The sequence below is a fragment of the Anopheles ziemanni genome, chromosome 3, assembly GCF_943734765.1.
Source record: "Anopheles ziemanni chromosome 3, idAnoZiCoDA_A2_x.2, whole genome shotgun sequence".
NCBI lineage: Eukaryota > Metazoa > Arthropoda > Insecta > Diptera > Culicidae > Anopheles > Anopheles ziemanni.
Window position 1 is genome coordinate 1,145,394 of NC_080706.1, and position 26,664 is coordinate 1,172,057.

The 26,664-nt window shown below is 47.9% G+C and overlaps 5 protein-coding genes across 5 annotated transcripts; 1 reads left to right on the forward strand and 4 right to left on the reverse strand.

Moving 5' to 3' along the window:
* Positions 1–3,202: 3,202 nt before the first annotated feature.
* Positions 3,203–8,615, reverse strand: LOC131284731 (glycogen debranching enzyme). Its single transcript, XM_058313592.1, has 7 exons — positions 8,574–8,615; positions 8,314–8,509; positions 6,595–8,250; positions 6,152–6,417; positions 5,234–6,083; positions 4,499–5,154; positions 3,203–4,438 (listed from the first exon to the last, which is right to left on the reverse strand). Exons 1-7 carry the CDS (start codon positions 8,613–8,615, stop codon positions 3,428–3,430), a joined length of 4,677 nt encoding a protein of 1,558 aa, XP_058169575.1. The 3' UTR covers positions 3,203–3,427.
* Positions 8,616–10,238: 1,623 nt separating this feature from the next.
* On the forward strand, positions 10,239–21,121 carry LOC131289015 (DNA polymerase zeta catalytic subunit). Its single transcript, XM_058318206.1, has 10 exons — positions 10,239–10,591; positions 10,661–12,076; positions 12,184–12,288; positions 12,364–14,716; positions 15,073–15,279; positions 17,119–18,155; positions 18,229–18,802; positions 19,970–20,274; positions 20,344–20,860; positions 20,938–21,121. The coding sequence occupies exons 1-10, from the start codon at positions 10,239–10,241 to the stop codon at positions 21,076–21,078; spliced, it is 7,008 nt and encodes a 2,335-aa protein (XP_058174189.1). The 3' UTR covers positions 21,079–21,121.
* On the reverse strand, positions 15,506–16,343 carry LOC131288803 (trypsin-1-like). Its single transcript, XM_058317978.1, has 2 exons — positions 15,896–16,343; positions 15,506–15,813 (listed from the first exon to the last, which is right to left on the reverse strand). Exons 1-2 carry the CDS (start codon positions 16,256–16,258, stop codon positions 15,532–15,534), a joined length of 645 nt encoding a protein of 214 aa, XP_058173961.1. The 5' UTR covers positions 16,259–16,343; the 3' UTR covers positions 15,506–15,531.
* A 971-nt stretch (positions 21,122–22,092) lies between the features above and the next one.
* On the reverse strand, positions 22,093–22,658 carry LOC131289021 (galectin-6-like). Its single transcript, XM_058318213.1, has 2 exons — positions 22,564–22,658; positions 22,093–22,474 (listed from the first exon to the last, which is right to left on the reverse strand). The coding sequence occupies exons 1-2, from the start codon at positions 22,656–22,658 to the stop codon at positions 22,093–22,095; spliced, it is 477 nt and encodes a 158-aa protein (XP_058174196.1).
* Positions 22,659–23,298: 640 nt separating this feature from the next.
* On the reverse strand, positions 23,299–24,642 carry LOC131288695 (uncharacterized). Its single transcript, XM_058317863.1, has one exon. The coding sequence runs from the start codon at positions 24,640–24,642 to the stop codon at positions 23,299–23,301; it is 1,344 nt and encodes a 447-aa protein (XP_058173846.1).
* Positions 24,643–26,664: the final 2,022 nt, after the last annotated feature.

Below are 26,664 nucleotides of genomic sequence, written 5' to 3' on the forward strand. Positions count from 1 at the left end.
GGCATAAACCGGTGAGGAGCGAATAGAGGAATGATGGAATCGAACTCCGAATTTGGTAAAATCTTAAATAAGGCCCCTAAGTCGCCGCATCGTAGCCGATTTTTTCACATTTGCCTGAAAGTTATGCAATAGGTGGCACATCATCTTCTTCTTCTTGGCGTAACGACCTCTTGGTCATGCCTGCCCGTTAAGGGCTTACGGGACTTGTTTCTCTGTTGTACGTGGATAGTCAGTCCTCTCGTACAGGGGAGGGTCCGGTCTCGGTTGGGATTCGAACCCACGCCGTCGAGGTGGTGAGTCCCGGCGCTACCGCTCGGCTGTCGCGGACCCCCTAGGTGGTGGCACATCAATTCATTTTGAATATTTGAACCGTTTCCGTTAGAAGCTGGTTTGAATTAATCGGTTAAACTAGGCAAGGTGGATAGCATAAACCAAAACGCACCCGCATCGAGCGCAACGAGGTGACTTCGCTAAGTCTACCGTAAAAGGGAGTTTGTTAAAAATTTGTGAAATTAGGGGGGCCCGTAGTGTAGCCACGACAGTGATTTCGGCTGGGGGAGCTTCATTTGGGATTTTACCGATTTTAATGTTTCTATGCACAACAAATATTCAAACACTGGACACACTCACTACCTCGATTATTTTAGTATCGACTAGATCAGGGGTCGGCATACATTTCCCTAAAGGACCAGATAATTAAAAAGAAACTGAAACCGCGGGCCGCATACCTTAAACGATGACTGAATTTTTTCAAAGTAGTCACCTTTTCAATGGAGTTTCATCTTTCTAAATAATAAAGTTATATAAAAAGTGGTAAAAGATAAAATATTTGAAATTTTTGCATAAGACTTTTTAAAACATTTTCATACTTGTTTTTGCTAAATTTTGATTTTGGATCCCAACATATAACAGGAACACGTCGTTGAAATCTTGCCAAGTTTGCCAAGAAAACGAACTTGACAAATCCGATAAAAATTGAGATGGGTTTTTTGAATGAACCACTAAAATTTTCTCACGGGCCGGATAAAATCAGTTGGCGGGCCGGATTTGGCCCGCAGGCCGGACTTTGCCGACCCCTGGTCTAGATCCATCGTTCGGTTCGTATGTGCGGATTTGGCCCGCAGGCCGGATTTGGCCCGCGGGCCGGACTTTGCCGACCCCTGGTCTAGATCCATCGTTCGGTTCGTATGTGCTTGTATTTATGATAAGAAATTTAGCATAGCATATCGGCGATAGCAACTTGTCTCAGCCACCACTAGAGATAAACTGCGGTGCCCGACGCGATGTTGCGCATTGACTAACGCTTCTGGGAATTGCCAGATAAAACGACCTACGAAAGCAAAGCAAAACAACCTGCTACTAACACATGCTGATAACGGATGACTTTTGTGCAATTCCAAGAACCGCGGCTGTCCATGGACAGTGGGGTGCACCTTACGCAGTGGTATGTTGTGTGCAGAAATAAATACGCAACATCGCGTTGAGCAACGCAGTTCATCTCTACTGCTAGCTGAGACAAGTTGCTATCGCCTCAGAACATTGGCACGTTTCGAAAACCGTAAATTGCTAATCATCAATCCAAGCACATACGAACCGTACGATGGGTCTAGACAAAGCAGAAATAACCAAAATAGTGAGTGTGTCTAGTGTTTGAATCTTTGTTATGAATCGAAATACTAAAATCTTTGTTTCTGTAAAATGTTTGAATGGTTTCTGTCATGCAGGTTAATGAGCACCTACAAAAGATAGAGGACGATCGAAAGAGAAGAACGCTACAGCATGATGTCAAAGTCCCAATAAAATTAGTGCAGAATAAATATCTTGTGGCGATGGTGAATGATGCGTATGATGAAAGTGAAAATTTCGTGCAAGATGTGAATAATTTTCGGATAGCTATCCAGATGGGAAAAGGTGAAGAATTTGCTAAAATTGCAAAAGCCATTGCTGATAATGGCGATTACAAACAATTTAGCGACATTGTTATGAAAGAGGTAGATGCGTTTAAAAGCTCAAATCACAAAAAAAATGACTGTGTCTTGGGGTAGATACGAGGTAGTTGCTTTTAAATAAGGCATCTCATGCTCCTTCTAATGCAGCAATTTAATAATATGTGAGTAAATTATGAAATCACTTTCATGAATAAAACCAAAATTGTTCACTGGCAGATAGCTCTGTGACTCAGCTGAAAAATTTGACAATCGAATTGACAGAAGATGACACAATGATTGTTTTGTTGCATTTTGTAAAATAAAATCGAATTTAAAAATTACAACGGCTTTACTTTTCTACAAAAAAAATGATCATAAACCGAACATGCGTGCACCGATTCATACCACAACAATGACTCATTGACCACATGGACCCCGAAGTCCATTACATGTAGTTGTGTAAAGCTTTTTCACGGCATAAACCGGTGAGGAGCGAAAAGAGGAATGATGGAATGGAACTCCAATGCCGCACTCTATAAATTGAACCGAATTTTTAAAAACCCCAACCCTTACTCCCTTCCTTTTTGGTGGCGCTTGTTAAAAGTAATTGGAAAGTGATAATTTATCGTCGCCCGTGCTTTCACTGGATTATTCACCGCTGCTGGTAGCGTGACAAAAATTGACCCACTGAAAACCACCATTAAACCAGCGTTCAGCTGGACACGGTGGACAGTGTGGGACAGTGGGCACGCGATAACGTTATATACAAAAGGATACCGAGGACTTCCAATGACGTATTTCGTTTTAATTAACATTGTCGCATCAGCTACACGCGGTCCGTTTGCATTCACATCGGCGTGCCTTTTTCGATGCTTCATTTGAATCGTTTCGCTTCCCGACGAACTTTAGGAATGCTCATTTCAAATCCCATTCCATCTTTTGCGGTCGATTTATGTCACGTTCAATAAACCATGATCCAATCCAAAAAAATCATTTGTATTCACGTGAATACAGAAGAAAGACAAAACTGCTCATTCAAAGAACTCATAATCTAGATGACTCATTTCCGTTTCGCTTTAAAACGTTCCTGGAAGACTTGAATAATTTTTAACATGTGGTGGGCTCTCTTAGCATCGTACCTCCCGCAGCCGGATCCAAAAATAATCCCATCCGAATCATCATCCCACAAACACTTCTTTGTGGAATTTCTTTGATATTCATTAGATGATGGAATTGTATGAACATATAAGTCAACATTCTGTTTGTGCTGAGTATTATCTTTTTACTCTGACTATATGGGCATGGCAAACACTAACTAGGTACATTTTTGATACGCACCGTACTATATTCTATTTGAAGAACCTCTAAAACAACAACAGTGATGACAAAATAAACAATGGCATGATATAAAACAATCTGTAGGATGGCACTTTCCTATTTTTTCTCCCCCAGGGCAGTGGAAGCGTGTGGCGACAGTGATGCGTCGAAAATAAAAATATTTAAAGCTCCTTTTCGTACTTTTCCAGATCGTACAGCACTTCGAGCACACAGCCCATGCTCCATGCTTGAGTTCGGCACGAATCCTTGCAGAACGCGCCATTCTCGTTCGTCAGTTCGGCCAGACCGCGCCAATGGCAGCGTTGCAGCTCGTTGAGGTGGGTTTGCAAGATTTTCCACGTCTCCGCCACCGTCTCCTTGAGGACGCCGTTTGCTTTGGCGAATATCAGGCGCGCCCGAAGGTAAAACCCGATCGGCCACACCCATTCCGGTCCGTTGTGGTAGTTGGCACCGTGGGCGACCGTTTTGTCGTCGCTGTCGATGGAATTATCATAATTTCCACGGTAGCCCCAATCCTCGAAGTCGAGCGTTTTCATGCCCACCGGCCCGAGCAGGTACTTTTTGGCGTTCTCGAGCGCACGCCAGGCGTGCTTGGGATCGGCCAGCTCCGGGGCGGCCAGCAGTGCGATCGGAAAATTGCACCGCAGCTGAAAGTCGGTCCAGGGGATTTCCGACCCAACCGTGTCCTTGTACATGCCGCGCTTGTTTGCGTACGAGCTGTCGGTCGATTCGTCCACGTAAAACTCCCGCTCAAAGTTGGCCGCAATCCGGTTGGCCCACTCCTTGTACGTCCACACCGTTTTGGTGCCGTTGTAGGACGTACGTTCGACCGAAGTCACCGGAATCACCTTCTGCTCCGCCATCTGCTGCATGAAGCGCAAACCTGCCATCTGCAATCCGACCAGCTCGACGGCGGATCCATCACGAGGCGTCGACGGTACACCCCGATTGCCGGCCTTATCCGACGAGCCCATCTTATCCATCCAGGTGCCACAGTTGGCATTGTTTCCGCCAAACACGAACCCAGTGTCGGGATTCACTCCGATGCGATTGTTGAATCCCTTATCCTTCATGTGCGCATCGATGCGCGTGCCAGCGTTTCGTTCGCGATAGGACAACCCCTGGAAGTGCACCGTCAACGCTTCTTGAATCGTTTCGTACAGCATTTGGTCCTAAAATGAAAAAAAGAATTCACTCCCTGTGGTCTTTTAAAGGCATCCAGTTTTACTTACACATTCACCCGGTGCTTTCGCTTCCGAGTCGTCCGTTGGGTAGAGACGCGAAACCTTATCCTTCAGGATGGCCTTACCGTTGGGTACCTCATCGACGTACTGCTTGATGGTGTACAGCCACCACCAAACGGCATCGCGACAGTTGAACCGAGCATTCTGCCCCCCATCGAGTAGATTCGGAATCAACCCGTGGCGTAGGCATCCACCGAATCCAAGGATCATGTAGCGCGTCTCATCGTACCGACCGGTCAGCAGCGTCAGTCCCCGGATCGCAATGAAGGTGTCACGTCCCCAGCAGCGCATGTACCCGGTCGCAAAGTGGGGCAATCCGGCAGCCATCGTGGCGCAATGGTCCTGCGGCTTCGGCTCAGCCACGTTCGGGCTCAAGCGGGGCAAATTGGCCGACGGGCAAACGCTTACACACTGCACCGAGCCGAGGGCGAGACGACGCGCAAAGTTGGAACCATGGCTGACAAAGTCCGACATGAGATTGCACGCGGCCGCGATCGCCAAACGATGCACGTTCGTGATGATCACGTCGAAGTAGCTCGGAATCATGTAGCGTGGGATCTCTTTCAACGATTTCAGGTTGTTCTCCAACCACTTGGCCATCGGGATCAGAGTTTCATACTTCAACAAACGCTGGGAGCAGTAATCTAAAATTATTAAAAAAGAAATTGGGTTAATGTTTATTTAACAGAAGACCCCAAAGGGTAACGATCGCACGAAGCTTACCAATCAACCAGTTTCCAGTACGAAGATTATTCGCCAGCGGATGGCCGAGATCGTTGTTCGGTCCGATATCCGACAGAATGGACATAACACCCTGCAATCCACAGTACACCAGATCTCCGTAGCCTTCGATGTTGTACGGGCCACCTCCATTGTCCCGTTCCTCCTCGGCACAGCAGTACAGCAGTTTATTAAAGTCCACCAGGTTCAACTTGGAAAGAATGTGCTGCAATTCCGCGTACCGCGAGCCCCGATCCTGGTGGAACTCCTTAACCAACGATTGTAGGTTATCAAAATGTCCCCGCACGCTATCCTTCAGTGCCACACGAACCGCAACCACGGAGCCGGGTTTAAGGTTGGAAAAGTGCAACTGTGTTACGTTTCCCTTCACGACCGCTTCCTTGCCAAAGATGTCCGATTCTTCGAGCTTGAGATTACGCTTCAGGTCCACCACGTACTCGCTGACGCCATTGATGTAGTCGGCGTTTTTCACGAAATCCGTCGGTCGATCGAACGTTTGGCCGGTTTTCTTGTAGATTTGCACCTCAAGCACAATCTCCTTGAATTCACCCTCGAACTCCAGCGGACGTACGCCCGTCGGGCCGGCCCAGGGGTTCGGGTATCCGAAGGCGGAGTGCGCCACAAGAATGACCGTCTCGTGGTTCGTCAGCGAATGGCGCGTGACGGCCACAATGTCCGGGTGCATCTGATCGACAAACACCTGATCGAAACCACGCGTTGCGAGGCCACCGTGCAGCACGTTCAGCGCTTCCTTCACCGCAATCAAACCCGTGTTGCTGTCCACCTGATTTCCCCATTCCTGATACTGGCGTTCCTCGTCGACCACATGAATCTAGCAAACGAGAACGAACGAGTTTATGCAATGGTCCATTGGAATGGGAAATGCCACGCCGTACTTACGTGATGGGGAACGAACTCATCGTAGCCACGATTGCTGCCCGTTGCGCAACATGCCATCGACACGAGGGCCGCCGATGGGATCAGATCGAAGATCGAACGCTTCTCCACCGGCGACGGATTGTCGTGCGTAAGGTCCATGAACAGGGCGTGCGCAATTCCAGGCGCCAGAATGCGCTTCGGGCAGGGGAAGAATGCACCGACGGGGGCTCCACCGTACCGATACACCAACCGGCCCTGCTCGTGCGAATCCCATGCCGAAAGCGCCTCTGCAGGAAGGTGGAAAGAAGAAATGTTTTATTAAACAAGGAAACGAGTTAGTTCGACGCTTGCAATCATTATCGGGCGGCTTGTTTAAACAATCCAAAGCGATAAGCTCCGACACTCGAACTCTCGAAGCTCGGTTAATCGATCCCCATTCACTCGACTCCGTTACCAATGTTTACCTCGAATGAGCGACGTTATGCCGAGCCGATTCACGAAGATGTTGTCCGTGTGATCGGAGTTGGTAAACAGTTCGGCCGCAACGTACAGCTCCGGGTTGACCTTGCGCGCCGAATCCAACAGATACTCGGCCACATGCAGCGGCGTCGAGTGGCAGTTGTCCAGCCGAACACCGTCGAAGATGCGTGCCGTCGTGTCCACGTACTCTTGCATGTGCTTCCACAGGTATGGACTATCTTCCGGTTTGTCACCGTACCGTAGCTTCACACTGTCACCCCATGCGATGAGCTCGCGGCGTAGATAAACGTTTCCGGTGCCCGGTTGGGCACGGGCAAAGTCCTTCAGCGGATCACCGTTAATCACCCAACCGTTGTGCGCCATAAACAGTTTACCCGGGCCACCGTACATCATCGTTTCGATTTCCTTCAGCGTCTTGCCTTGCGTTCCGTAGTGCGTGAAGTACTTCATGAACAGCGGGTACTTGAGCGAGATTCCCTTTACCCGTGGACCATCCGGCTGCACACGCTCGTACCGTGCTCCGGCCAGGCAGTTTTCGATGGCATAATCGACGTGCGCCTGAATCTCGCGACGTACCTCTTCGTTTAGGAACTGCAACCGGGCGCGGAACGCCTCGGAACACTTGCGCTTTCGGCTGTCCTCATCGAAACAGTCCTGCCGGAAGACGTTGTAGATGCTCATGGCACGATCGAAGTCAATCTCGGCCCCCAGTCGTCGGTATTCCGGATCCATGCGAAGCTTAATGTCCCCCTCGGGAACGTCCTGGGGGCGGGTTGGGCTACGCTTGCCACACTCCTCGCTGAACCGCTGAACGTACTTGTCCACATTGCACTGGTACAACTCAAACAGCTTAATTTGCGGAAGATAGCTCGATTGTATCTGCCAGCGGATCGCCTGCAGGTGATCTTCCGCCTCGACCACCTCCGGAACGCCAACGTGCGCCAACATACCGTCCTTCACGTCGTCGCCGACTCGCGCCAGCAACGCATCGAGCAAAAACGCCGGACGCAGATGGGGACAGGTGAAGCAGTTGTAGCTGCACTCGGGATACTCCCGGATCCAGATGGACTCGTTGGCCGTGTGGTTCAACACAATGTCACAAATCGAAGCCACATTCCACTCCTCGCGCATTTTGCGCATAATAGCCTCCACATCGTCGTACGTCACCGTTTTACCAGCCTTGCTGTGGAAATCGGGATTCACATTCAACTGGTTCCGCAGCGAGTAGGCCGATCTCGAACCACCCAGCTCCTGGACGGGCGTAAAGTGTATCATATTGTAGCCGGACTCTTTGCCCACCCGCAACTTTGCCTCCCACGTGTCGATCGGTCCGAGAAGCTTCGAAATCACCGTCTGACAGCGGATTGCATCGAGCGGAAGGTGCGTCGCCGCATCGCCCTTTCCGACCGTCAGCTGCGGCTCGATTTGGACGTAAATCCCTGCCTGCGGGCCTGCCTCGGGACACTCTTCGTAGAGGGCGTAGAAATGATAAGCTCCCGATTTGGTCAAGTGCACATTGCAGTAGTAATCGATGTCCTTGATGGGGAAATATACCGACCCATCGGCCGGTGCTTCGACCGGTGATCCGGTGGACGAACACCACTCGAGCCGTCTATAAGATTTTCGATCGAAATCTTTTCCTACAATGAAAATAGAGAGTTATAAGTGACCCATGGCCTAATGCGATAGAAAGATCCTTTTACCATCTTCCGGATAGTTGCAGAACAAGGCCACACGTCGTCCCAACAGCGATGCACCGGGATGTACATGGACAAGCGAGTTTTTCTTCAAACGATAGAGAGCTCCGTCACCCTGGTTGCCGTCGTGTATGGCCAGCTTTATCGAAATAACTCCATCACCCATGGTGGCACACAATTCGGTAACTTCTTCGATGGCACTCTGAAAAATAAAAGGACAACCTGTTAATCAAGTGAACACCAAAGGCAGGGCTCAATCGATTCACCAACGGAGTGAAGGCACTGGACAGCCGTCTCGGTACGGACATACTACGTTGCGATCGAAACGATCTGGCACGACTGACCCGCTGGGTCTCAATGTGCCTTCCAATTCCAACTCAACACGAGCGGACATGGGAGATCATTAACAGTATAAAAAAACACATCTTTCCGGACATTGCAAAACCGATTAACCGATTATCACACGAGGGCGCCGTCGGAAATGTTTACAAAATATGCCGGGAAAAAAGCTACACTATTATCAGCGCAATCGCATTCGGTCACTCCGGCCTGAATCGCACAGCTGATCAGCACACGAGAGGTGCAGTTGGGCTGTTTCCTCTACATTCCTTCTAACCTCGACCTCGAAAGTGCAATGAGATTGATTACAAACAGATTCCTTCTGCATTCGCGGAGCTTGTACCTTTTCTTCTTGCGTTTCGGCTAAATATAATTCACGTGCACAACCACCTGAGCGCAGCCAAAACAATCACTTTCCTTTTTGTTCGATTTGGGAACCTGCCCACCGGGTGGTGGATGGTTTTTGTGGGGAATTATGTACGAAATTGGTAACATAAAAGATAAGAAAATGTATCTTAAGCACCCAAGGTAGGTCACCCAAGACGTACATTGAGTAATTTAGCAAGAAAGGATGGTTATACGCAGCGAAGGTGTTTGAACAATTGACCAGATTAAAAATGCACTCCCGCTTGGAGCACACGATTTTACTCACCAAAACGATATTCTTCTAAGGTCTATACCAACAGCACTCCACTCAATGTACTGCAATCCAGTGGGAAACGCAAAATGTCGCTCGAAAGGGGGTGCACTTCACAGGATTTCACGAAAATTAACCGACCAGCTCGAGGAGTGATTGAATTTTCAAACCTATGAAGGTGACCTCTAATTTGAACAACTGAAAACAACTATCCGTGTCAAGGAGTGCATAACACTGAACCAGGTTGGAAGTTATCCGCTTGATGTTATTTACATCCGTACTGTCAAAGTGAAACAAGCGCAGGTTGGCATAAACAAGCTTCAAAAACCTCGGTCACAAATTGAAATTCACCTTTTACCACTGTTTAGCGCGATGGCCAAGGCTTTTAGTGGCATCGTCCAAAATATCAATACGATCGCCGGAGCTATAAAGATAACGCGATCGTCGTTCAGCTATTCCGTCCAGAACATTAAGAAGATGGCAGACCCTTCTAAGATAATGGGAGAACGCTTTGCGCGTTGGCCGCACCTATTAGACCCAGTAATTTTTTCGTCAGTTTTTCAAAGTCAGAATTGAATCAAATCGAGTCCCAAAACAATCAAATATAATTCGAATCCTAATCGGATCAAATCTTTGGAATCCGTCAAATGGGATTTGAATCTTTGGAATCCGTCTAGGGATCGAATCTTCAAATCTTCCGAATCCCGATTCTGCCAACACTATTGACAATTTTGGCGCTCCCAAACCGAGACGAGCGTTCTTCCGTGTTAGTTGTCGTACACTAAGTGATTTTTACCGTAAAAAGATATTCTTAGTTCGTTTGATCTACTACTTAGAGGATTCGATAGACAAATCTGTGTCCTAAATGTTTAAACCATCCTAAACCGACGAGATACTGTGTCTTGGAACCATACTTATAGGTTATGTGGAGGAACGCTAACAGCGGAACCGCAAAATGTATTCTACAAATGCCACTTCGGTTCGGATCGTAAGCGTCGATCATTATATGGCTAAACCCGACACTCGGTTCGATGTTTGCTATTCGCAATTTCGCGGCACCGAAATACGACAAGTTCCAGTAATTCGGCTTTTCGGTACCACCGCCGATGGAACGCACAGTTGTGTCCACATCCACGGGGTGTTTCCGTACTTTTACATTCCTTACGAGGGCTTTACCGCCGATCGGCTTGCCGTGGACAAACGTATCTATCAGCTTGCCACGGCCCTGGACAAAGCAATCAATGTTTCGCTTGCACGGTCAATGTCCCGGGCGACGCATGTTTTCAAGATTGTGCTTGTCAAAGGAGTGTAAGTGTCATATGAAAGGTTGGTATCATAAAGGGCATACCGGAACTAACCTATTCCGTACCGTTACAGACCCATCTACGGCTATCACCGAAAGGAACACAATTATTTGAAAATTTACATGTACAACCCGCTGCTGGTTCGAAATGCGACCACGCTACTGATGAACGGTGCCATCCCGTCCGCCATGCCACAAGTGCACGAAACGCACATCCCGTACGTGCTGCAGTTTTTCATCGATTATAACCTATACGGCATGAGCTTCTTGCATCTGAACTCGGCGGGCTTACGTCAGCGAACTCAAACGGCTGCCGATGGTGCGGACGAGGTGCCGGCTAAGATGTCGACCTCTGAGTACGAAATAGACGCGCTGGCATCCGATATCCTCAATCGTGAGCCGGAGGAGAACGACACAGGGGAATTCGCGAACCCCGGCATCGCCTCCATATGGAAGGACGAAGAAACCAGACGCCGATTGTTTGGGCTGGAACAGCCGGAAAGAATGAATCTCTCGCAAGATGATGGGACTGGAAGGGATATTGTAACGGAAAGCGATCGATACTATCGAGCGATGCTAGCGGCGAAACTGTTGAAGGAGCAAGAAGGAACCAAGGAGAATCGCAACCCAAAGGTACCATCGGCCTATCCATCGGAGGCCTCGGAAGACGCGTCAACTCTGGATGCATCATGCATTGTTGACCACGGCCGTAACCGTCACGGTCTCAGCAATGAGAGTCTATACGCGTCCCAGATTAGCTACCATTTCGATGCTTCGGTCGACATTGACGAGGAGAAAATTGTGTCCATGTCGCAGAACATCGATGCATCGTTGCGGGAGGAGGATTACAACTTGCTCGAAATAATGCGTGAACTCGAGGAGAACGAGAAGCGTAACTTCGAAGACGATTGCCTGCTGGCTCCACTTTCCCAGCAAAGTGTAGAACATAGGCGAACTGTCCCCGCCACCCAGGGCGACCTGAACGTTTCCCAAAGCAACCGACGGCTTAATGCATCGTTGCGTGGCGATCTGGAGGCTCTTTGCCTGATGCAGGAGCTCGAAAACGATGGTGCCGAGGATGCCCGGAACGATTCCTTCGACTCGGACGATGAGTTTTTACTGGATCTCACGCAGAAGCAACTGTCCACACGAAATGTGGACCTGGAGAGCCTCGAGGGCTACCTGAACGATAGTGGCGATGAGGATCTGCTGGTCGGAGGATGCATTCCGCAGCTGGATGGTGGAGATGATAGGACCGGTCGGACACCGAAAAGAAATCGTCGAAGCAACGACCACACACCGGACATCAGTACGCTGGCAAAGCGAATTCGGATCGATTTGACGCAGCCCACGGCTAGAAAGTCACTGACTCCGCGTAAAGTTACGTTTGCTCCCTCGCCGCCCGGCGAAGAACAGGCAACTCGTGGCGAAATGATAAGACAACAGTTTGAGGAATCATCACCGAATACTTTGAAAAAATTCGAAATAAGGTAAATTTATCTTGATATTATCTTCTGGCATTTTTATTTCTTTATTTATTATTTATTTCTGGCATTTCATTCTGGTAATTGGTTTATATCTCACTTTTTTTTTGCAGAGTTCCCAAACTGAATCTTATTAAAAAGTCGATTTTGTACAAAAAACCTCTCGCTAGCGCTGATAAGACGCAACATTCAACACCGTTGAAAAATTTGCGAGTCTGGTAAGTTGCATAGTATATAAATTAGAAGACAACCCATTCTTGCTGCTTCCCTACTTATCAATACTCTTTCCTTAGTTTAACAAAATTGGACCCTTGTGCCTATGAGACGGCGGAGCAAAGTTCCGGTCGAGAGTCTCCGGGCAAATACATCGCGGATCGGTACCGGCCGGCGTACGAGTACGATAAGCGCAATAATTTTAATCCCTTGGAAGGACCCTCGACGCAGCAGTCGAATCGTGTGCGCAAAACGGACCCAATCAAAGCACCCAAGGGATCGTTGGCTGCGAAACGCGCGAAGCTGGAAGAACAGCAGGAAATTGAGGTGGTGCTCTCGGAGCGATTCAAAAACATCATTCGTCTCTCTCCGAAGGTGCTGATCAAACCGCTTACTATGATGGACAACGGTGCAATCAAAAGTCAGCTTTCCACATTGTCCCCACCAACGACGACAACTCGTCGGTCGGTGGAAGAACCTGAAGAGGTAAATACTCAAGAGGCGAGTGGGGAAAAAGATGGTTCAAGTAAAACGATTGAAGGAACTGAAGAATGCTCTTCGGCCTTGCCGGTTGTTGACGATGAAGTGAGCAACCAACACGCAGAAACTGCGATAGATCATCCGGCAATGGCGTGCGAAGAAGCGGAACTGGTTGAATCGACTGCCTCAAAAGAAGTTGACGGTTCCACTGAGCAGGAAAGTACAAGTAAAACGGTTGAAGGAACTGAAGAAAGGCCTTCCACCTTACCGGTTGTAGATGACGAAGAGAACAATAAACCGACAGAAAAAACAAACGAGCATGCGGAAATGGAAACCGAAGAAGTGGAACCTGTTAAAATGGTTCCTTCAAAAGACGTTGACGATTCCAGTGAGCAGGAAAGTACAAATAAAACGGTTGAAGTAACTGAAGAGAGCCCTTCGGCCTTGACAGTTGTGGCTGATGAAGTGGGCAACAAACCGGCGGAAACCGCGAAAGATCTTCCTGCAATGGAAACCGAAGAAGTGGAACCGGTTAAATTGATTCCCTCAAAAGATGTTAACGGTTCCAGTGCAAAGGAAAGTACAAGTAAAACGGTTGAAGGAACTGGAAACAAGCCTTCCACCTTACCGGCTGTAGATGATGAAGAAAACAAAAAAGGCACCGAAAAAACGAACCAGCATCCTTCAATGGAGACCGAAGAGGTGGAACCAGTTCCGCCAAAAGAGGTTGCCAGCGAAAAGAATGTCGAAAAGGGTGATAGTGTAACTATTACTTTCGATGACTCTAGTACTACTGATGTCGATGACGATGAATGTATGGTTGTCGATGTAGCCGAAAATGATTGCGTTGGAAAGGCATCACAACCAAGCAATAGTGCACCAGTCCCTTCGTCTTCAACCAATCCAATGGTCACCATTCACCTCGATTCTGACGATGACTCGTTCAACGATGTGCTGAAGGTTAGTCCAACAGACCTTTTCATGGACCCGGCAGAGTTTTTGGAGTGCCAGCTCGATAGCACCCCCAAAAAGGCGACCTCCGTACCGATCGGAAGCCAGCTCGATGGCGTTGTGGAACTGATGGGGGCCAGCACTAGCGCGAGTGGAAAAGAACCCGACACGCAAACGGTGGATGAGGAAGAAGACGATGGGAATGCGAAAAATATTCAAAGCTTTTGCGAAACAACTATGGTTTGCGATGTGGACGACATCGATACGGACTCGGACGATAGTTGCCGTATGTTTCCCTTGGGCCAGGAGGACAATCCCAGCGAATCGAATAATGAGTTGGTAAGCATTTCGTTGGCGGATTGCCCTCCGACACGCGGGGACGCGCGTCAAGCCATAGAATCATTCGAAATTCCCGCCGTTGTCAATGCCACCCCGTTTTACAGCGATCCGAACGACGTAACGGGAAAGAAGGAGGTCGGTCACACCGTGCTGCACATCACCGCAAGCAGCTTGAACGATCTGGAGGAGTTTAGAAGCGCCGTTACCGGTGCCCAATCGATGAAGCATCTTCGTTATGAAGTGCTCAAGGAGACGTACGGAGAAAGTATCGAGGAAGTGTTGGGTCCGGTTAGTGTAAGCGGTCCTAGCGCCGATCGAATGAAGGAGTTGCTAGCGTCGGAACGCTCGGTTACCATCACTCACGCAAAAGGTCCACCAAATCGAGCCGATGCAAATGCATGGTTGGACGAAAGAATTCGCAATCGACAAATCGACGATCAGCCGGCCAACACTAAAGACGATCGGGCGGTGGTTGAACTTGACAGTCCGGTAAAGGTGAAGAAGGCAGAAGCCACCATGACAATGGAGCACGATGGAACAAATGTGGAACAAGTTTCTTCCGCATCGACCAAAATAGATACCGAGTCAACACTCAATTTGAGTGTTTTATTGACAAACGACGAAAACAAATCGTCATCCAATGGCCATACGACGAAGGCTTTAGTTACAAAAATCATGACAATGAATACCTACGGTTCCTCCTCATCACAAGAAACCGGAGCATCCACGGGAAACATAGATGAAGACACCACAGCAAAGCCTAGTTCAACGCTGGCAGGTTATAGTGCACGCCGGAAAAGCCACAAACTTGCCGCTAAATCACTTTCAGTGGAACGCGAGGAAAATGAGGTACCGGCAACCCAGCCTGCTGAGATGATGGATTCCGTTGATGAAACGATGATAAACTCATCAACTTTCGAACAAACAAACACCGAACAACAGGAGGTCAGTAAAAACTAGCAGGACGGTTGTTTGGATCGTGTCTTCATTGGTTTGTTGTTTGACCATTTTCTTCGCAGGAAACATCCAACAAGGAACCACCAGCAACGCAGAATGTGGACGTCCCTAGACCAACAACCTCACAACCTTGCATCTTGGGGTCGTCGGATCAGTCTGACTTGATCGAGCACAGCAACGCCAACATATCCACGGCCACGGGACAGGATAATGCGTACGGATTCAAAGTGAACTACGAAAATCTGCAGGAAGCGAAGCCTGTTTGTGAGGTGAGTTAAGCTTGTCGGCAGGCGTCTTCTACAGTGAATTTTGTTTTATACAAGTATATCTGTTGTTAATGTTAACCTGAATGTTCATTGTGCACACAGTGACGAGTATTTTAGAAAGTTCGGAGGCTACGATAAAAGGAAATAGAGAACGCGTGACGCTATCGCGGACAATTGTAATCTTCATCGTTTGGAATCATTTATTCGCGCCCATCGTTTGTTTGTTCGTCGTTTTGTAATCCGAATACTGTAAATTTAGTTGTTTAGCTTGTCGTTGATCCAATCAATAAAGTGTGAAACGCGAACGAAAACGCCCGGCTTTTTCCAACCACCGCACGGAATGCCACCCCACGAGACGGTACCGACCTGGACGTAGGAGCCGTCGTCGGTGGTCTGTACGAGTGGGCCACCGGAGTCTCCCGAGCAGACGCTCGAGGATCCCTCGATCGTGCCGGCGCAGATGTTGCTGTCCGCGACAATCTCATCGTAGTAGATGCTGCGGCACTTGTCGAGATCCATGACGGGAATGGATGTTTTCTGGAGGCACAACAAACGAACGGTTTAGTGAAGGAACCATTGTGAAGGAGGGTTAAGGGGGTCGGGTGGGTGGGTAGCTTACCATGAGGATGTCTGGATAGATGGGAGTCGCCGTGAAGGAAGTTGATCCCCAGCCACTGATGGTGCACATACCGGTCGGAATCGCGCCAGCCACTGGCAGGCTGATGAGCTGCACGTTTCGGTTCAGGACGAATGGACGATCCACACGGAACACGGCAATGTCGTTGGGACCGACGCCGCCCGCGTAGTCCTCGTGGATGAACTGCTCGACCACACGGCGTCGTTGTACCGCTCCGTCGTACTGCGTGAAATCATGCTCGCCGGCCACAGCCTCCACGAATCCGTCGGGAGAGTAGGTGGGCACGCAATGTCCGGCCGTGAGGACGAACCGCTCGGCAATCAGCGAACCACCGCAGAAGTGCATCGGTGGCTGCCGCAGACCCTTGATGTTGAAGTTCCACTGCAGCGAGATCTGGTACGGGAACTCGTGGGGTTCGGCCTCCTCTCCGCCGACGATGCGGCGCGACGGTTTACCGGCGGCCAGTGCCAGCAGGGACAGAAGGATAGCGATGCGTTGCGGTTGTCCAGCCATTTTGCGTGGGGGATTGCGAGTCGAATCGGGTTGAGTCGAGTCGTTAAACTGATCTCTTGGGGGACGGGTTGGAATAATTTATACTCCTTCCCAACCCCACGTCTAAAGGGCCACTCGAACTTTCGGACATGTGCCACGGAAAACGTTAATCCCCCTGTTATTTAAGATAATTTTACAAATGTTTCGAGTGTCCATTCAAGTTTCCACTGGTTAAGGGATGGTCTTTTGCTTTGCCACTGAAAAGAGCCCCTCTTGAAAAAGTGGATTAACTGTGTTTACTGGGAAATTCGATTTTACTCCTGGGTTTTTTTTATTACCTCTCGATGGTCATACGTCACCCTGGTTTTGATAAACGATTCTTTTGCAATTTTGTTTCATTTATTAGAACGTACATAGCTTATTATATAGAGGTGCTTTAATGTTTAGAGGGTTTGTGCTTTTGTGTTGTTGAAATTTATGTTTGTTTGTTCGCTTTTATGGTTGTTCGGTTTTGTTTGGGTTTGTGCTTGTCCCTTAAACTTCTCACTTTTCATTCGTCTACACACATCTTATAGTTAAGTTGACACTCATTTTGCGTCTTGTCTTGAAACTTTTTGTTTTGTCTTATGCGTTTGAATCATTCGGGCCCAGTTGTCTCATTTGTTATTTTCTCTCTCTCTCTCCCTATCTGGTTCTGCCTTGCACCGTTTCAGTACAACTATCTTACGGTACTGGCGGTCGAAATACACGTGCCAACGAGGGGCGATTTGCGGCCGAATCCCACCATGGACCCGATCGCAGCTATATTCTATCGCATCCACAACGACGTCCCGCCTGACCATCCGAAGGCTTCGTCCATGTGTGGCGTTATTTTGAACCGAAATCTTTGTGGTACCGGCGTCGGTGACACGCTCGGTCGAAAGTACAACCAGTCCCCGTACGTGGCCGACGTCGTGCTGGTTTCCGGTGAGCGGGAACTGTACGAAAAGTTCCTACTGCTCATTGCCTTCTGGGATCCGGACATTTTCACGGGCTACGAAATCGAGAGTGTCTCGTGGGGCTACATCATCGAGCGGGGTTATGCGCTGGAAATGAATCTCATGAAGATGCTGTCGCGCGTTCCGACCGTGGAAAAGGTGCACGTGTCGGAGGAGGAACAGCAGGAACTGCTCGAGATGCACGATTATAGTGCGGGCTTGAAGATTGCGGGTCGCATCCTTCTCGACATCTGGCGTCTGATGCGGCACGAGATCGCTCTAACTTCCTACACGTTCGAGAACGTGGTCTATCATATTTTGCATCGGCGAGTTCCGTCCCATTCCTATCGACAGTTGACGCGGCTGTGGAACAAACCGTACAGCTGCTGGATCGTGCTGGATTACTACCTCGAGCGGGTAAACGGGAACTTTGAGATTCTCAACCAGCTCGATCTGATCGGACGCACGGCCGAGCTGGCCAAACTTTTCGGCATTCAGTTCTACGAGGTGCTTTCGCGTGGCTCGCAGTTCCGCGTCGAAAGTATGATGCTGCGCATAGCAAAACCGAGGAATTTCGTGTCCGTTTCGCCCACCATTCAGCAGCGGGCCCATATGCGGGCCCCGGAGTATTTGCCGCTGATCATGGAACCGAACTCGCGCTTCTACGCCGACCCTATCATTGTGCTCGACTTCCAGAGTCTCTATCCAAGCGTGATCATTGCGTACAACTACTGCTTTTCGACCTGCCTCGGTCGCATCGAACATCTGGCTGAGTAAGTAAACCCCAAAGTGCCGATATACCTTCGATAAGAAGTCATTTTTTCTAATGTGTTTATCTCGTTTTAGATCAACGGAAGAGTTTGAATTTGGTGCCTCCCATCTGCGCATTCCGCCAAAGATGTTGAAGGCTCTGATGGACAAGAACCTCATCACCTTCTCCCCGTGCGGCATAGCGTTCGTGAAGAAACGTGTCCGCGAAGGCGTTCTCCCCCGGATGTTGAGTGAAATCCTCAACACGCGCCTCATGGTGAAAAAGTCGATGAAACTGCACAAAACCAACAACGTCCTGCAGCGCGTTCTCCACTCACGGCAACTCGGCCTAAAGCTGATCGCCAACGTGACGTACGGCTACACGGCGGCCAACTTTAGCGGCCGAATGCCGTGCGTCGAGGTTGGCGACAGCGTCGTGGCGAAGGGGCGCGAAACGTTGGAAAGAGCTATCAAGCTCGTCGAAGAGACGGAACGATGGGGTGCGAAGGTGGTGTACGGAGATACGGACTCGCTGTTTGTGCTCTGCCCGGGACGCACCAAGGCGGAAGCGTTTCGGATAGGCGAAGAGATTGCGGAAGCCGTTACCAAAGACAATCCTCCACCGGTCAAGCTGAAGCTGGAAAAGGTCTATCAACCATCGATACTACAAGTAAGTAAACGAGGCACTAGTAGGTGTTGGTAGTCGGTTCTTTATTACAGACTTGCAGTCCTTTTTCATGGAAACCATTTGAATTGCTTAAATTTGATCGTATGTTGGATCCAGTCGTGGAAGTACATGACGCTCGAGAAAACGATCGGTTGCCGTGCAAGGCATGGTTTTTCTCCGTACGAGAGGACACCAATTTGCACGCGGTCTCCATTGTCCTGCACGACCGTTAGCGGTCCTCCAGAGTCTGCCGTACAGCCGGTCACATTACCATACCCGCCGCCACAAATCTGAGATCTTTCCACAGCATTCCATATCTCCGTACATTCCTCCAACGTACGCAGAGGAAGGGTCACTTTCTGTGAAAAAGGAAAAGAAATCTTCTGTAAAAGGTTCAACCTGTTTTCGTAAACCACAAACATCTTACCCGTAGCTCATCTGGGAAAATGTCGGTCATATTTTTGGAGATTGAACCCCAACCGGCCAGTTTTCCGTTCGCTTCAGAGATGACCGCATCTTTTGGGGCCAATTTTATTGTGGAAGTTTCATTGTTCAACGTCAGTGGACTGGAAAGAAGAATCTGACAAATGGAGGGTTTTAATTGAATGTAAACTCTTCCCAAGTCCCAAGGCTTACCACAGCGATATCGTTCCGAATTGTCATCGCATTGTACTGCTCGTGCCGTATGAAACGAGACACATTCCGTCGCTGCGCACTCGGTTCTTCATCGATAACGTTGTTCACTCCGGACACGACCTCGATCCATCCATCGCCGGAAAGATTGTCCATGCAGTGGGCTGCGGTAAGGATCCATTTCCGATTTAAGATCGATCCCGAGCAAAAGTGCAGCGAGCGGGAGCCATTGTTAAAGTTCCACTGTAACGACACTTGATACGGGAACTCGTGCAACTCCGCAATGGTGCCATCTATGATACGGCCTCGCTTGGCGTGAACTGCCGATGAAATGATCGCTATCGTAATAATGAGAGCTAACTTCATGGCGTCTCCGGGATCGAACTTGAAGTGAAATACTCCCCTTGAAGAGAAGTAGTTTTTATATGGTTGTGGCCAGCAGGGAAAAGGGTGGCCGTTGTCTACCTAATCCGACACGTGCATTCTATCTCGAGTGTAGAACTGATAATTGATTTTATTCATTTTTTTTTATTGCAGACCAAAAAACGTTACGTGGGATACATGTACGAAACGGCGGATCAGGAAAACCCGATTTACGAAGCGAAGGGCATCGAAACCGTCCGGCGAGACGGTTGTCCGGTGGTGGCAAAGATGCTCGAGAAGGTGTTGCGAATTCTCTTCGAGACGTGCGACGTGTCGAAGGTGAAGCAGTACACGTGTAGGCAGTTTACTAAAATTTTGGAAGGTCGCGTAAATCTGCAGGATTTCATATTTGCCAAGGAATTTCGCGGGGAGGACGGCTATAAACCGGGTGCTTGCGTTCCGGCACTTGAGTTAACGAGGTTCGTACTGACTTTAGGTTAACAAGTTGCATTTTTAAATTAAAATCTATTTCGCCCCTCTTTCCATAGGAAATGGAAACTCTCAGATCCACGCCGAGAACCACGCAGAGGCCAACGTGTACCGTACGTCATCGTCAATGGACCACCGCTTGTTCCACTCATTCGTCTCGTGCGCAGCCCGGACGAAGTGCTCGTGGACGAAGGCCTCAAAATCAATGCCAATTATTACATATCGAAAGCCATCATTCCTCCACTCAATCGTTGCCTTCTACTAATCGGAGCGGATGTCCACCAGTGGTATAACGATTTGCCACGGAAAAGTTTGATGCTGCACAACACCGGAGGGGGGTCGGGTGTTGGAGCGTTTGGGCAGAAACTAACCGGTAGGGGAAACTCTACCGTGCTGGCTGTTCCGAAAAAGAGTACGATCTCACAATATTTCTCCACCACGAGCTGTATCGTGGACTGTGGAAGACAAACTACGCATGGCGTTTGCAAGGAATGCCAACAGAGGCCTCAGTACGCGCTTCTACATGTAATGAACAAAATGAACAAATTGGAACGGAAATTAGAACTTACGGAAAAGGTAAGTGCGTTGGTTGGATTGGTTGAAATGTGAGCATTTGACAACGATTTTTCTTTCTTTCTTTCCCAACCGGCCAGATGTGTCGATCATGTTGCCAACGTTCTTTCGAAACGTCTTGCAACTCTTTGGATTGTCCTGTGATGTTTTCTCTCCACCGTAGAATGGCGGAGCACAAGCAAACGGATTATTACCGTGATCTGCTGGAACAGTTTTTCTGAACACGGTATTTTATGTTGGAATCGAAATAAATACCATAGAATAACTAAACAAAATGGTTGTAGTATTTGTATAGGTACATTTTGTTTTTCGAATCAACAAAGCAAACGATAGTTGCAGTAAAAGTAAACACACGTTTTTAAGGCACTGACCGTGAAAAGTACATTACAATTTATTAAGTTATGATTGGTTCTGCTATCTTCTGACCCAAACAAGCTAAGCTTCCGACGAGCGTCGTTGCTGATTGCAGCTGATAATGCAAAATCAATGTGTCAACCGGATAAGGAGGGGTTTAGAATACTTAATGTTTACTAGCACCACTGCACCGCGGATTCCCCCTTTCGTGCCGATTGTTGTGCGTCGTCGATAACGTTGAAGTGGCCTCGGAGTAATTCTACGTACGGTGCAAATAGTGATCTCATCGAGGCTTAGTTCCTTCCTCACATCGGTGCAAGTATGGCTGGTGCTCGTTTAGTAGAGTAGAAAATACTGGTAATTAATCGAAGACTAGAGAACGGTCGATGCGTGACCGAAGGACAAGCACATTCATTCGGCTCGTGGATCCCAAAACACGGATAAGCAGCGAGGCAGCAGTGCGTTTGCTTCTTCGCGGGATTAATCGACTGAAAAACAAACAGAAGAAAGGTTGTTGTTTGCTGTCTGAGAAACTGTCGGTTGAACACGTTTTTAAAAATCATGAAATAGCAAGTTCTGACGACTTAAAATATTTAGTCAGTTTTATCGTACAGAAAACTGATTTTAATTTCCCTGTGGGTTTTGCCGTTTAATTCTCATTTTGTGTAACTACTTACTAACTCTATTAACTAGTTAAAAATTATCTAGAAAGCAACAAGAAATTTCATTTGAAATTTTGAAAAAGTGATACAAAAGTGTTGCAAAGTTTATGCATTTAATGAATAACGCAACTAGAACGGAAAAGTTGATCTAAATTTATTATTTTTCACTGAAATCCAGACTATCATTTCGGGATAAGGTTAATGGTTTTGTTTTTAAGTTTAACAAAACTCACATGGTTTGTTATCGTAGCGGAATGAAATCTCCTCAACGTCCACATCGTCCCACAGCTCAATCGTGCTGATTCCATCCAACGACAGGCGCAGCGGAAACTGGTAGTCTGGCAGGTGATCGATGCGATCGGCAAATACTTTTATCTTATCCTCGTGCAGACGGAATATCACAGTGAAAACTTTGCTCCGATCCGTGTGCCAAATGTTATCCCCTATGTCCTCCTTATCCCATATCACGTTTTTCCAGTTTTGCACCACCGTGCTCGTGCCATCGTCGTCGTATATCGTCTTGAAGTGGTACGCAATGTACGTCGGCGATTGCTGATCCGACACTCCCGCGGGTCGCGGCAGACAGAAATTCACCGAAAACCTAATTCCCGTGACGTAATAATGTATTAGGGAGAAACATACACTAAATCGTAGAATTACGCTCCGTGCTGAAAACTGGTGTAAACTTACTTGCGGGCATTTTCTCGCAGCTTACCGCGTATCAAAATTTCGTCACCATTTTTGGGAGGTCGGGGAAATTTTGCCGTAAATAGTATCGAACTCATTTTCTTTCCGCTGCGCTCTACCCTTGGAATGCTAATCGCTAATCGTCGGGCTGATGATGGTTTCCAAGAATTGCACAAAAACGCGCGTTCTGCGTCACGGCCGAAGCTGGGTAGTGGCGGAGTAGTTGCGTCCAAACCGTTGCTATGAGTTTCGCGTGTAAACTCTTACTGCCGCGAGCGTGAACAAGAAGGTACCAAGAAAGCAAGCGTAGTTAGGGCTGCACTACTTTTTGCCCCAAGCATTCAGTCGATTTGTTTTGAATTTTCCTACATACAGGTGACATGCTTGCCTCCCCTCACTTGACTGCGTTTAGTGTGTAAAGTTGACCGCTCGAACTACCTCACGAAGGTGGAGCATAGAGTTGTCTCTTTCATACTACTGCCCACAGCCGTTACCCTTTTTTATTTTAGGGGTGCGATATTCGTTAATTGATGTTGATACAATAGAAAAGTAGATGGAGGTGCCTGGTACTTTTCATGTGGTTTAAAGTTCTTTTGAAGAAAATAAAACTACGTAAACATTTTTTAGACATTTCATGTTCATATTCACTTCATATGTTATGTTTCATTTATTGATTCATTTTTCGAAATTAACACAAATGTTCTCTGCTTTACGCAACACCAATTACTCTCTCTATAGCTAATTTTCATCAACAGCAATTGATTCCTCGTCGGAAATTACGTTCAAATCGATGTCCTTGTATTTATTTTCATCACCAACCAAATCTTCGACCGATTCCACTGACTTACTGTCCTGATCATGTTCATGGTCATCGCTTAAGTTACCATTCATATCATCGTCTCCGGCACAACGATCCACCATCTTATGGTTCCCGTTCAAGTCTCCGTAGATTCGTGGCAGATTCTGCAGCACATAGTTTGTGTTCTTGATCGAATCCATCTTGTGGTCGGCAAAGTCCCCCAAAAACAACGATCCCATAGCAGGCGATGGTTGATCGGTCGCTTCGACGACTTCCCCCGAAGATCCACCACCTTCCTCCAGTGATGCTGCCAGATTTATGGCTGATCCGGCACCTGATGGCTTACTGCCGGTTGAAGTGTCCCTTGGTTTCGGTACGCTAAAAGCCGATCCTTGCCGATCGGCGCCCGTTCCTATCAGTTTGGAGTGTTCGCGTTTCACCGACAGTGACGATTCTTCCGATCCTGGAGAGTTTGAGTCCTTTTTGCGATCGTAGATGTGGCCCGAAACGCGTAGATCGATGAAGAAATGCAAAGGATCAATACCGTACGGGGGATATAGGGGAGGGTACCAAACGGGAGGCGGAGGTGGGAGGATCAAATCGGACGGCGGCATCGAGGCCGTCGGAGGTTCCGGAATGAGGTTGGCGTTATTCAGGGAGGACTTTTCCGCCCCGAGCGAAGCCTTCGATTCTTCCGGTTTGCGATCGTGATAGGATGGCGCTTTGAACCTTTCGGGAAGGTCGGTTTCTGGGTATTTTTGCGCTGAGGAAGCAGCAGCAGCAGACGATGAAATGCTTCGGCTGAAGGCGGACAGCTTGTTTGTCAACTCGAGCGGTTTTTCCGGCTGCGTTGGGCGCCTTTCATCCGACTCTTTACCATCCTTCAGCGCTTCCGGGTAGTAGCGATGTTGACTCCAGGAGCGCTTGCGTGGTCTACGCGTCGTTGCGGCCTGCAAAGCCAGATGACTCGGCACCTGGCCGGGATGCTGTGCTGCTTGCTGGAGTTGTTGCTGCTGCTGATGGTGCTGCTGGTGATGATGGAGCTGTTCGGAGGCATTACTGAGGCTCTCGTTGCGTTTGTTGGCCACAAGAGACCGTAACATTTCGCTGAAGAAGAAATTGTGGGGACCAACGGCCGGTGAGTACAAGTAAGGTGGATTAGCGGCCATCAGCTTGGTAACTAGTTCCGAGTTGCGATAATCTTGCGGTCCAAGCCGTTGTTTTGGTTGCGGTTGCACCGTGGCCGGTTGTGGCTGTTGCTGAGTCTGTAGTTCTTCAGTCATGGTGACAATTTTCCTATTATAAATTAAATTTTAGAAAAGAATTCATTTATTTATTAGACCACGAGCTACATTTATTAGAGATAAAAAATGGAATGTTTCCAGGCAAAGATAAACGAATGAGTTCTCCCCCATTTCCTTATCGTCTGATGGTTTGTTTTCGTATAATTTGAATTAAATTTAAATTCAATCGAACCATCGACCAAAGCGAGATTGCTGGAAGCGTATATTTCCATCCGTACCGGAAGTGTCGTGAAGGGTTATCGCATAAAACACCGTTTCAATTCATTCCACTCGTATGTGTGCGTCCATCCTTCTGGACGCGACACTTCTGTTGGGGACAAGTGTCGCAAATGAATAAAATTGCACTCGTAGCATCACACTTTTCGAACAGATAAGGCCCAACCCGGCCTTAGCAAAGGATCCGCTGTACCGGCATTCATTCACTCCCGATGTCTTTCATTTCCGCTGTACGGGCGTACACTTGGTATAAAACTGAAACGGCTCAGTTTTTGATTGACACCACCATGGGTTGGATGGGAAACCTCACCCCGATCGTTCAATTGTATGTTGGAGTGGAAGCGTTTAAATTAAATGTTCGTAAATTAGTTTTCTGTCTGTTCGTATGTGGGACGATTGTATTCGGAACATGTATATTCGGGAACGAAATAAAGCAAGCTTAATACTGGATGATGGATGAGTTTAGTGTAATTGTTGATGAATATTGAGTAAACCTTTGCGAAACATATTGTAAATTGACCTTGGGTTTAAATTTATGTTTCGTTATATCATGAGCAAAATGATAAATCTTTTACACCGCTTTCTTTGGCGAAATGACAAATCGTAAAAAAAGAAGATAAGCAAGCTGCAAGCATAAGCTAGTAGGAGGTTCCGAATGGCAATGTTATTCTCCTCCCACTTTTCCGAAGTGATGCTCCACAAAAGTGGCTAAGCTTTCTCCCTCCTTAGAGAACGAAAAAAAACTGGGTGGAGAAAGTGTCATTGTGGTTTCTGTGGTTTTTATCCTCCCACGCGAATCCATGCTCCTGCTGGTGGAATGAGTGCTTTCTCTGAATCTGGGCTAAAAATTGGGAGATTTGAATTATCAAGTACCGCTCTGCTGTGTAGCACGTTGTAAATAAAATCCCGCAACTTTGCAACCGACGGTGGAACTAGCTTTACCATTTAGAGGACAAACACTCTTCCCGACTGCACTCAAGAAAAACGCCACAGGACGAGCGCGACATGATCACCGTTTTGCAATGCTAATTTTAATTTGTGTGGGCTTCGGGAATTTCGTCTCCGAGAGCATATTTACTTTGCGCGGTGGGGAGCTGATGGAGTAAAGATAAAATAAAATGAAATAAAACTTTGCCGATTGTTTGCACTCGTGGGGCGCTCTTTGTAACACGCAAACCCGGCTCGCAATTGCCAACATTTCGTCGTCGGGAGGGCAAGAGTAAGCAACGAAATGGAAACTGCCACTTTCCACCAGGCCGCGTGCTGGGATTGGCACAGTTGTACCATGGTAAACCGCCACCGCAGATGCTAAGTTAATTTGGAGTTAATTATTTCCGCTTCAGCAACGGCGGCAAACATTACCCCCACACCGCACGCGATTACGCCTGATTCTTATCGCAACGAAAGGACTGGGACTTTTTGGGAAGCACAAACTGTGTCGACAAACAGATTGTTTTTAATTGCACGCGACAAATCCCTGAGCTTACGATTTTAAAAAGGCACTTCTTTATTGGAGCTCGTAAATTTATGCATAGATTTTATTTTATTTGATGCATAACGAGAGGCAAATTGAATGCAAGAATACCTTTACATTCAAACCATAGCAGAAAGAAAATGTAGTCGACTGCCCACATGTAGAGTTCTTACATTCATTCCGAAGTTTCCCGTTCTCTAGGTCTTCTCTAGGATGAGGAAATAATGACCCAAACTAAACAATTTAGACTAGCTTAAGCATCCGGGATGGATTTCCTACTTCTTGTCGGAATCGTTTCTTTTCTTAAGGCT

Coding starts and splice junctions, on each gene's coding strand:
- LOC131284731 (XM_058313592.1), bottom strand. CDS start 8,615: ATGTCCGTACCGAGACGGCTGTCCAGTGCCTTCACTCCGTTG. Junction 8,510..8,573: donor CCAGTGCCTTCACTCCGTTG/GTGAATCGATTG, acceptor TTTATTTTTCAG/AGTGCCATCGAAGAAGTTAC. Junction 4,439..4,498: donor CGAAAGCACCGGGTGAATGT/GTAAGTAAAACT, acceptor TTTTCATTTTAG/GACCAAATGCTGTACGAAAC.
- LOC131289015 (XM_058318206.1), top strand. CDS start 10,239: ATGTATTCTACAAATGCCACTTCGGTTCGGATCGTAAGCGTCGATCAT. Junction 12,289..12,363: donor TTGAAAAATTTGCGAGTCTG/GTAAGTTGCATA, acceptor CTCTTTCCTTAG/TTTAACAAAATTGGACCCTT. Junction 18,156..18,228: donor CGCATCGAACATCTGGCTGA/GTAAGTAAACCC, acceptor ATCTCGTTTTAG/ATCAACGGAAGAGTTTGAAT.
- LOC131288803 (XM_058317978.1), bottom strand. CDS start 16,258: ATGCACTTCTGCGGTGGTTCGCTGATTGCCGAGCGGTTCGTCCTCACG. Junction 15,814..15,895: donor TCTATCCAGACATCCTCATG/GTAAGCTACCCA, acceptor TTGTGCCTCCAG/AAAACATCCATTCCCGTCAT.
- LOC131289021 (XM_058318213.1), bottom strand. CDS start 22,658: ATGAGTTCGATACTATTTACGGCAAAATTTCCCCGACCTCCCAAAAAT. Junction 22,475..22,563: donor CTGCGAGAAAATGCCCGCAA/GTAAGTTTACAC, acceptor CACGGGAATTAG/GTTTTCGGTGAATTTCTGTC.
- LOC131288695 (XM_058317863.1), bottom strand. CDS start 24,642: ATGACTGAAGAACTACAGACTCAGCAACAGCCACAACCGGCCACGGTG.